General features: G+C 32.4%; 2 protein-coding genes across 7 annotated transcripts; one reads left to right on the top strand and one right to left on the bottom strand.

Moving 5' to 3' along the window:
- The first annotated feature begins 812 nt into the window (after positions 1-812).
- LOC114389137 (SKP1-like protein 21) lies at positions 813-8,270 on the top strand. Of its 6 annotated transcripts, none has more exons than XR_003661706.1 (11): positions 815-1,000; positions 2,699-3,150; positions 4,407-4,628; positions 4,869-5,060; positions 5,135-5,245; positions 5,385-5,463; positions 6,297-6,391; positions 6,554-6,735; positions 7,225-7,358; positions 7,793-7,889; positions 7,974-8,270. XR_003661706.1 is itself a non-coding variant. In XM_028349744.1 (10 exons), the coding sequence occupies exons 2-10, from the start codon at positions 3,115-3,117 to the stop codon at positions 7,822-7,824; spliced, it is 1,083 nt and encodes a 360-aa protein (XP_028205545.1). In that variant the 5' UTR covers positions 815-1,000; positions 2,699-3,114; the 3' UTR covers positions 7,825-8,270. The 6 variants fall into 6 exon arrangements, 4 of the variants coding, with proteins under 4 accessions (XP_028205544.1, XP_028205545.1, XP_028205542.1 ...); XR_003661705.1 differs by having other exon boundaries at positions 816-1,000; positions 7,784-7,889; XM_028349744.1 differs by having other exon boundaries at positions 7,793-8,270.
- Positions 8,271-9,537: 1,267 nt separating this feature from the next.
- Positions 9,538-10,869, bottom strand: LOC114389164. The gene has a single exon (XM_028349783.1). The coding sequence runs from the start codon at positions 10,416-10,418 to the stop codon at positions 9,663-9,665; it is 756 nt and encodes a 251-aa protein (XP_028205584.1). The 5' UTR covers positions 10,419-10,869; the 3' UTR covers positions 9,538-9,662.
- Positions 10,870-12,098: the final 1,229 nt, after the last annotated feature.

Here is a 12,098-nt window from a genome sequence, read left to right on the forward strand (position 1 = left end):
ACTCCTATCTATGTTAAATTAGTTTTTTATCTTTATTAATGCACTTTGTTTTTTTAATATTTTATTGCTTTCAATTTATCTTTTATTTTAATCAATAATAAAAAAATTCATTAAAATTATATTGCTAACCTTAATAAAAATTAAAATATAATTTATATATTTAAAGACATTTAATTGTTATAAATTTTTATTATAACTTAATTTATACATTAGCAAAATATATATTTATCATAAATTTTAATTATATAATAATAGAAATTATCCGGCAAAATATTAGTTTAATGGAACATCGTTATTTTGTTACTTTTTATTCACATTTTAAAATTTGTGCTGTTGCGTGTTGTTGGTTCAATTTGGTTGTGTCCAATAACTCATACTTAAGTTTGTATCTATCTGCACAGGATCAGGATTACCTGTAGTCAGCTACATGACTGCAGGGTCCAATACTCATAATCTAACGGCTCAAGTTTTTTTGAACTTATGTTTTATTAACCTAAAAATGTATGAAAAATAATTAACGGCAAAGATTGTTTCTGCATTTATTTATTTTTGATAAATCACATATATGAGAGAATCTGTTGAAGTCGAATAAAACTATTATAAACGATAAAATTTTCATATTTAATCTATTTTAAGATCTTTAATTAATCTAAAATAATTTCTCATCTATTAATTGATTTATTTGCTGGGTGGTTTATGTATTTTTTTTTTTTTCTCCAACTGAAGGAATCTATCTCCATCTAAACAAGTTTCACTTTCCTTTCCCTTATCCACTCGTAATAATAGGCTAGGCTAGCTGCACGTGCGATGTCTCGTTCAGTTTGGTAGAGTCACGTGCCTATACCCAACGGCACACGAACCGGAGAAACAAAAACACACGCCGAGAAAACGGAAAGCCCTAACCAGTAATAGTAACAGTAACAATCTCCGTTTTCTTCTTCCATCTTCCTCTTTCTCTTCGTGCATGCCTTTCTCCATTTTCTTCTTCTTCTTCTTCAAGGTACCTCTCTCTCTCTCTCTCTCTATGTGTGTGTGTGTGTGTGTTCATTTCAGTGTTCTGTTTCAACGTTGAATTTGAATTCTGCTGGCTGCGACAATAATTACGGAGTTGAGTTATCGGATGATAGTTGTTTATAGCTGTGCTTCGAGCTTTATTTGACGAGAATTTGCCATGATTTGAGTTTTATTTATTTATTTTTGGTTTCGTGTTGGTGTTGCCTATGGTAGCTACTAGCTAGAGTTTACTTTCTTCGCACCAGTGTTAGCACGAAACTGTGGTTTGAATTTTCCAGTTAGCTCGTTAGCTTAGTTAGGTTTAGTGGCAGAGTATTCGTGGCAATGAAGTTGCTGAAAATGAATGGTTTGAACTTCGATTTGTGGGAATTAGAGTGCTGGATGTGGCATCGCTAGGTGACTCCTTGCGTGTTTGGTCATTTGATTGGCACGGTGGTTTTGGAATGTATTTCGCGGTATTTTTTGTGAAATTTAGTGTGCGTTTGATTTTCTTTTTTGTTTTTGTGTGTTCATTTTCCATTGGTATATTTTCATTTAACACTTAACAGTTTTGGTAACCACTTGAGGGATTTGTAGGTATAAATCTTTTATTAGAATTTGGAAATCAAGGTTGGGATGCGCGGATAGACTTTTCAATTGTAAATCTTTTATAGAAATCTTTTCAATTAACACTAAATGTCAAGACTTTTTAATAAAAACTATATACTTTTGATTCCTTAACCATTGATCTAAAACCAGTTAATGGTTGCAGACTGTTTTGATAATAGTTACAGAAATGGAAAATTGTTTGCATTTTATTATATGGTTTTATGATTTTGTGAAGGAAATGTTTAGAACAAGATTGCATTGTTTTCAGCATTTGGTTCAGAAAATCTTGAAAATAGTATACAAAGTAAAAACGATGTGTCATTTTTGTAATTATTATGGAAAAAATAGACTAATCACACTGTAATTATCAATATTTTCCTTGGGTTTTCTAGCAGTAGTATTCATTGATATATAATAGTGTGTTGGTGAGGTCATAAGATATACCAGTAGTTTTTTCTTTTAAATTTTTTTGGTGTTATTGTTTGCAATAATGGTAGAATTTTAAATACCATTGTGATCTTTATGGAAACGGAATTGAGGAATCTGATGCATGGTATACTCATTAATAGACATTCAACATGCAGATTAGATACAGAGTAAACTGTTTCAATTTAAGGTCTGATTAAAATCATGATTAGCTTAATTTCATAGACTAGACTGTGTTTTCTTGATTAATATGCCACATGGATCCCAGGGCAAGGGTTTTTGCTTCACCATTTGTAATGGAGAAACTTAGAAAGGGTTTGTGTTGCTATTGTGGAAAGCAGAGAGCGAAATTTATAGTTATGAGTAAGTTCAAAATAAAAATATTTTCCTTTTGCTTTAATCACCTTGATAAATAAAGAAATTCAGGTTTCTTCTTCATATTGAGTAAAACCATATAACATTTTGAGATCAAACTTCGTTCCTTTACTATATTGACTTTAGAATCCGTTTGCCAAAGGATATGATTGGTAACACTCTGGAATTGCAGTTATTGAATATTGAATAATATTGCATTCTCAATTGTTGATTTATGAATATAGTCAATAAATATCTCTCAATCGTATGTTGTTCACCTCTTTGTTTCTTGATTCTCATGTTTTCATCCATGCAGGAGGTGCAATATATCATTATTTTTGCTGAGCAAAAAAAAAAAATGCATGCACAAAATTTATCAGTGATAAAGAACTGATAAAAGATTTGCAAATGCTTAACGCTGGGACCTTCTTTGGTTATGTTTAGGCAGAACATCACATGGTTTATTGCAATTGCACCTCCTGCTTTATCTTTCAGTACCGGACTTGTGGAAACACTATTCATAAGAATGTTGTTAGACCTGTTATTAGAATCCAGGCCTAACCCACCTCATGAAGAATATTTGAAGCGTCTACCCTTTTCTTGCAAACCAAGGTTTTTGAAGAAGTGCAAAGTTTCCTTTGTGTTGTAATTTCCTTGTTACTGAACTGGGAAAAATAGTAAACTTGTTACACTCGTGCCAAGGTCCTAGTTACAACCTGTGTCTGTTTTCAAATGTCTGATGCTGCTATGGCAGTTGTGAAACCTGAGGTATGGTATTATTATATTCTCTGTATTTTTTTTCCAATCCATTTAGGGTTATTTGTTGCCATGGCCTTGTGCATCTTGCTTTGGCCTTGTGTGTTGGTTCAATGCATAGTACACTATTGTATTTGAAATTGCATTCTCATCTCACAACAGCAGGTCTTAATGAGTAGGTATTAGGCCCTCTAATTTTTATTTTTTCTTCTAATTAGCACTATGTGTATGAACCATGATGCATGCTGAAGTACTTACTCTTTCTTTTTATTTGTAGTTAATTTTTTAGATTGTCTTAAGTCTTAATTAAGTAAAGAGATTCCTCAGCTATAAAGCTTGGTCTCCTAAAATTCTTCTAGTACCTCTCTTTAGATGATCAGAGTTTCATTTAACTGTAATTTTATAATGATATCACCCATTATTATTTTTCTTTCACTTCTCCTGCTCCATGCTGCTCGCTATGTAATTAAAGATTTTTTGTTCTATTCAAAATTATTTTCCTACCTCTAATTTTATGGAGACTGTTTTTTGTAGGAGTCCATAAGGGATTATATTTGTTTAGTCCGTCTTTTTTATGTTTTAGGCCCATATGTAGAACTTATGGGCCATTAATTTTCTCAGACAAAATATAAAGGCCCATTGCCCATAGAGTGAGCAAATGAATTGAGGACACAAGAAGGAAAACTACTTGATGATGAGACTGTGCAATATTGGGAAGAAATTGCTTGTATTAGTTCTTTGAATTTGTAGATAAGATCACCTTAAGAATGTTGGATTTTATTAGTATTAGATATTCTGTTACCTCTCTTTAATACAAATGAATGTTAGTTAGGTCTAGAACCAGAAATTTTATTCAGATGGTGCAACTAAATAATATGATATATCACATAAAGAAACTCATTTCCTTTTCTTCTAAAAGTAAAGATATTTTACTGTAGTTTAAATGAAGAGACATTTTTCTTCTCCTGATATAGCTGTTATAGTACTAGTTTCCTCCTCTTTTACCTCATATTATGAAAACTCTCTCCACCCCACAAAAAAAAAGTTAAAATAAAAGAAAAATCTAGCAGAATCTAACAATAAATAGTGTGTTTCGCATACTTTCCTTTATTTGCCCCCAACTACATCACCATCACTGAACTCTACTTCTAGATTATAATGAAGAGATTATCGTGTTGTTCTGAAATTTACAACATGGTAAAGTCAAGTTTATTGTTGTTCCCTGGGTAGCTAGTTTGTTGATTTCACTCTACCTTTGGCATGCTTAGATGAAATCCTACATCTGGCTTCAAACTGTGGATGGTTCTATTCAGCAAGTAGAGGAAGAGGTAGCCATGTTTTGCCCCATGATATGCCAGGAAGTACTTCAAACAGGCATGGGATCTTCCAAAAACTATGCTATATCTCTTCCACAACGTGTCAATCCCGCAATCTTGGGATTGATACTTGACTACTGTCGGTTTCACCAAGTACCAGGACATTCTAACAAGGTCAGGAATAATCCTACCTTCATGTGATTCTTTTTACCTTGATTTTAGGAATATATATTTTTCAGGACTGCTCCATTATTTGAAGACTTGGTACTTGTTAATTTTAAAGTATATTTGATAATTTTGAAATACTACTTTATAAAATCTGGGACATCTTTAATTTTTCTTTTATCGGCTGAAATGCTGAAGAGATAGCAAAATTAATAGATTAATGAATATTTGATTGTGCTACTATTGTAGGAGCGCAAAACTTTTGATGAGAAGTTTATTCGGATGGATACAAAGAAGTTATGTGAGTTGACATCTGCTGCCGACAGCCTCCAACTGAAGCCTTTGGTTGACCTGACCAGCCGAGCACTTGCTCGGATTATAGAAGGAAAAACTCCTGAGGAGATTCGTGAAACATTTCATTTGCCTGATGATCTCACTGAGGTGTGTGATGATAGCTAAAGTGACCCTTAAAATCTGCAATCACGTTTCTTTATTTACATTTGGATCTTTGACAGGAGGAGAAGCTGGAGCCTCTGAGAAACATAACTGATGATCCACGAATTCGACTTCTAAACAGATTATATGCTAGAAAGAGGAAAGAACTAAAAGAGAGGAAGAAACTGAAGGTACTTTCTACTATTTTAATTCCATATTTCCATTAGTATTGTTGGACCTTGCATATTGAATGTTAATATTATTATTATTTATGACAAACTTCTGGTCAGACTGTGTTGTGATTACTCTAAAATGTTTCACGTGATTCAGGATGTTGAGGTTGAGGAGGAACCAAAAGATGAGCGTTCAGTTGAAGATCTTCTATCATTTATTAATGGTGCAGATGGAGGTATGTCATGTCTTTCTGCCTGACATCTCTTCTAAATTTCATCTATCATTGCTTTGGTTTCCGTGTTTCTATTTTATCAGATCTTTCATTTTATTTTGGGAGGGAGCAGGTGCAGATAAACAATGGAATTCTTGTCTTATTGTTAAAGAAAAGTAGATCACTTGTATTGCATTTTGTTCATCTCTGCAATACTGCATGTGATTTGTTTCCTCAGCTTTGACTTATATTGGTGCATGCTATATTTATACATCATAAATTATTTAAATCTGATGGTGACAAATTATAGTTTTGAAAGTTGCCATGAATATTGGGTTTTTACTTCTCTACTTCTATTATTATTATTATTATTGTTATTATTATTATTATTCTAGAATATCTAAAATTCATCTGATCATATCATTTATTCTAGAATATGATATGATGAGATAATTTTTAGATTTTCTAACAGACTGCATATTTGAGACAAAGATTGGTTGAGCCAGACCAGGTATGGAACAAAAACCTGGGCTAGACCATGTCTGGGACAGGAGATGGGGCTAGACTGGAAGGATTGTGTATGGGACAAAGACCTGCTACTTGTCTGTTACTTCTGTTATTATTTTTTTTTTTTGTTTTGTTATTATTGTTTAGATGCTTGGAGTTACTCTCTTGTTTGTGATAGATTCTAGAGCGATTATGTTGATTTCTTGTCATCGGTTATCTCATAAAATTTTCTACATTTATTCAATCATATTGCTTGTAGTAAAGTTTGCTTTAGAGTATAATAATTTGAATGCACCCTATCTTGTTTTTGCTTTACATAGCTTACCTTGTCTAAACATATGATTTGGCAGATATGAAGGGAACTAGAACAAATAAAAATAAAAAGAAGAATAGGAGAAGGAAAGACCATGCAAAGGATCTTTCTTCAAAAAATGAAAATGATAAGGTTAGACTCTGACGCCTATTACAACACTTGTCGAGGATATGTTTATGACTTGTATCCTCATTCTCATTGCTTAGATTACCACTACCTGTTGGTGTCAACATTATTTTTCATTTTGAACAAGAGTATTGTCTCTCTTATTGAATATCCTTTTATATATTTTAGGACTTGAATCCTCTCCCTTCTGCATATCACAATGTCTATTTTGACAATGCCTTGGAGGCCTCTGCAAGTAAACACTCAAGGATGCAAAACCTTCCTGCTATTAGTTTTTCTCCAAAATTTGAAGTTATTGATGGAGATGTTGACGATGATTTAGATCCTGCAATGAAAGAGGAGCTTGACAGGTTAGATACATGCTTCTGCTAGTTCTTCAATTGATTAGGAATAAGTTCAAAACTATATATGTCAATATACTTTATATGTCTGTTGTCTAACTAATCTTTAATTAATTAACTAATTTGTTTCTATGATTTCCTTATCTTTATGTTACCAGCATCAGTTGGTTATAGAATATCTTTTTCCTCCTCACAAGTAAATTCCATGGACCCCAGAATCTTCCTGACTGGTTTAGTGCATTTTTCATTGATTGCATTCCATTAAAATTATTATTAATCAAGAGGATTCTTGCTTAATTGAATTCAGTGTTGAGCGTGGTGCATTTGTCTTATGTAGTAGTTCATTCATTTATTTAATTTTAGTTGACAACTTATGGAATGGTCATATCAAAATATAACCTATGAAAGAGGATAATCTTGTCAGCTAATTGTTGAGTGCTTTATTTTATTGTTTTCTCTTTTATCTTGCATTTGATGACTTTGTTTCTTTTCTTGTAGGGAAGTGGAAGATTTTGCACGAAGGTTAAATTCTGATTGGCCTGAAAGGATGCAAATTTTATCTTTGGGCCAAGACAGAAGACTAGTACCACCAATTTCTATGAATAGCAATGGTTCAACGCACCTGTATACAGGTATGTTCTTTCTATCTTCTCAATATTCTTTTAGAACCCTACTTGCTGCCTTGTTTTCTATCAGAAGCATCTGAAAATTTTGCTCAGAGTCTGTTAGTTCTAAGATATGATTATGGACTGAGGGCTAGACTAGCAGTGATGGTATTATTGCACATGTTAATTATTTTCAAGGACATGTTATTTCATAGTGCTTGATCATTGGGTCTGCTTTTGGTCCCTGCCCTCCCTCTCGTTTTTATTGTTTTTTATATGTATATCACATACTGGCAAGTTCTGAATTTCAAAATGATTTTAATTGGTTACTGATAATTTAGAAGGGCTGGGTTGAGGGAGGAGTTGCAACTTAGGTTTTAATCATGAATGATGTCTCTATCGTTGAGCATATAATGTATGCTACATATAGGTTTTGATAAAAGGTAGTGCAGCACTGGCAGGTAATTCAATTTCCAAGGTGAGTGGAAGTTAAAGTGATCTGAAAGGATGGCAGCTTAGGGTTTGCTGTTGCCTGAATCTTGGAAATGTGAACACCATGTGAGTAATATTTGTTTGTTCCTTATAACTGATAACCAAAGTGTAGCTTTGTTTTTGAAATTTGAACATTTTGAATTCTGCAAGGGGAGAGGGACAAATAAAAGAGAGACAAAGAAGTGTGAGAAGAAAAGAGTAAAAAAACGAGAATCTTGGAAAGCAATTTGAGTGTAATCGGCTCATCTACCTTGACCTTGTTTGTTTCCTTGTATTTATTCCAGTCTCCATAATTTTTGTCAGGTCTTTGAATTTTTTTAAATTAATTTAATTAATATTTGTGTTTATTTTTGTGGTGGTTAAGCTATAGATGAGTTGTATTTTACCTTTCAGTTGGCATTGTTAACTTGTTATCATTTTTAATGGAGAAGTAAGCAGTTTTTTTAAGGTGAATCTGGTCGACGGATTGTAAAATTGGCATCCAATAATTTTGTTAAAATGATCTCATAGGATCCCTAGACGAGTTTCATGGCGCAGTTTCACCATAGACTTTTTCTATATTTAGACCCTATTATTTGATAGAATCTTGCAGCAGGTGTTTTATATATAAGACGGGGGGGGGGGGGGGGGGGGGGGGAACACATTTATTTGCGCACTCATTAGAAATTCAATACTAATGTAACAGGTACGAGATGACGAAAATCATTTGGGAATTACGATCTTTGTCTCATTTTTATTTTGCGATTGTATGATTTTTCCACGTTAAAATACCTTAACAATAAAAAAAAATTGTCAGCAGCTTTTAGCAAAATCTCAATATAGGTAATTATAAATTTAGGTAAGTTGTTTTAAATTAGTATAAAATTAATTTTGAATCATTGAATGTAATTAAGATGCGTGTTTGAATTAATTTTATCATAGACTTACATTAGAACTTGTATGTTTATTATGTCTGAATTTTTAACGTTAAAATAAATGGGCATTGAAGTTGGACAGATTTTGCACTATGTCAACTCTACTAGTATGAAGTTTTTTAACATTAAAACAATTAGGCCATTGCCATGAAGATTTTTTATAAGTAAATTATTTTTATTGACATGTTTTCATTTGATGATAATACGGAATATGAATTTTCAAGTTTGATGTTTTTGTTTGGTTATTTTCAATTATTTTCCACAACCTTGTTGCCTTAGTTGATGTGAGACCTTAGTAAGCTAAAAAATTAATGGTAGTTGCATTTTCCGGAGTTCAATACACTGGGTTGAGGTCATGACACGGCGTTCATCGGCTGTTGCTGAAAACGTTCAGATTTAGTGAATAAATAGGATAAATATTCATTTTGGTGCTTGAAAGTGTGAAATAGTAACAAATTTATCCTGAAAAATTTAAATTTAAATTTAGTCTTTGAATATATATAAAGTGTGACAAATTGATCTATAATTAAATTTGTAAGATTATTTTATAATTAAATTTGTATTATTTTATTATTAAGTTGTAATGTTTAAAATCATATTGACAATAAGTTATATTTTTTAAGGATTAATTTAACAATAAGATATAAAGTTTATAGATTAATTTATTATATTTTTTACACTTTTAAAAACTAAATTTGATTTTTTTTAATCTTTTAAAGATCAATTTATTACATTCTCAAAATAGATACTTACCCTAATAAATAATATACATTCACTATGTAAAAATTATATATGTCTACAGTCATCCAATCAAATACATTTCACTGTAAAAAAATTAGAGCTAAAAACAGGTCAATTGTGGTTCAAAACCTTATACGTTAAAATCAAATGCATGACTATTCTATCTAAGCATACAAAACTTCCTTCATCGATTTTTCTCATTGTACTCAGAGGAGTAATACACCTTTAAAACTTTTGGAAGATACACTGGCAATAGGAATCCAAATAGGTTGAAACACCAGTAAGCCATATTAGCCATTGCAAGTGCTTTCCCAACATGAATCCTCCAAGCAGACCCACTGTGCTCGTCATTCATCTTGTAGACCTCACTCCTAAGCCAATCCACAATCGTGAAAATCCTCCTGGCGTTGTAGAATGCCCCCAGAAAAGCTCTAATAGGAGCCGAGAACCTTTGAGATGATGCCACTCCCTCCATGAAAACTTGGCTGGCCAAGAGAAAAACATGGGGTGCTGCTGCTTTGATCCCTTCCTGGTCACCCTCAAAAACACCCTCTAGAATGTAGGCTATTGGAGTGAAGAGGCCAATGGTGGCACCTATGAGGGCATAAAGTTGGAGGAGCTTGTTTTGGGGGTTGAAAACTTGGGGGTCCCTTGATGGTTGAAGAGAGGGGAAAGCCACCTTGGCTATGAAGTACATGTAAATTAGGGAGAAGAACACAAAGGCAAAGTCTTCAGGGCTGACCAAGCCACTGGCAGAGAGGACAATTACCACAGCCAGGGCATTGAGCTGGTTGAAGGAGAGAAAACCCACTTTGTCTTGTGGTGTGGTGGGCTTGTTGAGATTCTTGAGTGATTGTTGGTCATGTTGCTCTTTGAAACCTAGTTCTTGTTCTTTTGGGAGGCTAATGTCACACCCTGTTGGCCCAATACCACCTGACATGTTTGTGAAGCTATTGAGAATTAGTTAATGTCTCTGGATAGGCGTGTAGATTGAATGATGGACTAATGCATGGGGGTGGATTTGTTTCCCTTTGGGTGTGTTTAGAATGAGATGAACAAAATCATAAGAAAGAGAAAATGAAAAAATTCAGTTTTTTTTATTGTAGAAAAATTGTTGGAATTGAGATTTCCTTTTGTGGTGGCAAATGCATATAAAGAAAGAAAGTAAAAGGAAGATTGGGAAATTTTAATGATGGGTAGGTTTCCCGTTAGAGCGGAAAGATGGGACTTTGGGAATGAAAATGAAAATGTGAGATAGGTACGAGAATGAAGGGCGGAAGGAGGAAGAAAAGTTTAATGAATGGTGAAGGTAGTTGACAAATGGCAAGTTCACATGAGTTTAGGGTAAATGTTGACCGATATTGTTGCGACATCTGTCCTGGTTAATTCTAAGTTTTATTACGAGAAAATATGAACATTATATATTGTATATGTTATATTAATGAACATTTATGAGTTACATTATATTAAAAAAAACAATTTATAGATTACCTTAAAATAACAAATATAGATTTAAATTTTTTTACATGAAGTCCTGAAATCATATATCCAATTGTGTTTAAAACCCAACTTGTTTTTAATATATAGACTTTATTTTCTTAAACCAAGTAAAAAAAAGGTGTAATCAAATTTAACAATCACAATCTAAATAAATAAATACTTGAAAAACTATAAAACCTTCAATTTTTCAGTTAACATACAATATGAACCTAAAAATAATAGTAATTTTTAATTATTATTTTATCCTAAAGGTGTGCATCTATACAACTTAGTTCTGAAAATTGAATTCCTAATAAATTAATTACACACATAAAATGTTAATAGTCATATAAAATGTACAATGATGGAAAAACGTCATTGTTTCATGCATTATTACATCTTTTCATGATTGTAATTGTCGAAGATGGTCGAATATTTTGGGATTCTTGGAGTTAAAAAATATTCATTTTGTGTACATTTGACATGGTCCCTATGTGAAGGAAGAGACTTCTTATTAAATGCATGTCTTTAATGTGATTCCTATTGAGTAATTTGCATTATTCTTGTGTGGTCCATGATTTTGTTGTGTTGAAGTAGAGTATCATTAAGTGGTAGTAGTAAGGGTTTTTCAACATTTTTCAGGGCTCAAAATAGAGTATTAAAACATAGGTTTGATGGTGAATTCAAATAGGAAGGAACTTACTAAAAAAATGGACAACTCCAAAATTTCTTACTCTTTGTATTCAATCACTTGTAACCTCGTCCCTCAATCTCACTATTTCATTGCGTTGATTTCATATCGAAATCATATATAAACCCTCTTATGGAAAACACCATTCGTTTCTTCATGATGTTAAGATTAGAGAGATTTGAGAATTTACTTAAATTAGATACGTTCATTAGAGGGAGTGAGTGGATTTCAGATCAAAACAATATACACACAAACTTTTTGGATGCGGAAAAAGATAAATCTACAAAGAAATTCTTTATGAAAATTATATAAATTGATTTGTCAAAATTCTAGCAAAAATAAGTATTAGGCATTCTCTCATCTAATGTGGTCAACAAGAATATAAACAATCAAATGACTACTACTTCATGCGTTTTCGTCAAAATAGTGTTGTTCCTATATGGTTACACT

This window comes from Glycine soja, chromosome 16, assembly GCF_004193775.1.
Source record: "Glycine soja cultivar W05 chromosome 16, ASM419377v2, whole genome shotgun sequence".
Lineage (NCBI taxonomy): Eukaryota > Viridiplantae > Streptophyta > Magnoliopsida > Fabales > Fabaceae > Glycine > Glycine soja.

Coding starts and splice junctions, on each gene's coding strand:
- LOC114389164 (XM_028349783.1), bottom strand. CDS start 10,418: ATGTCAGGTGGTATTGGGCCAACAGGGTGTGACATTAGCCTCCCAAAA.
- LOC114389137 (XM_028349743.1), top strand. CDS start 965: ATGCCTTTCTCCATTTTCTTCTTCTTCTTCTTCAAG. Junction 4,629..4,868: donor TACCAGGACATTCTAACAAG/GTCAGGAATAAT, acceptor CTACTATTGTAG/GAGCGCAAAACTTTTGATGA. Junction 5,061..5,134: donor TGCCTGATGATCTCACTGAG/GTGTGTGATGAT, acceptor GATCTTTGACAG/GAGGAGAAGCTGGAGCCTCT.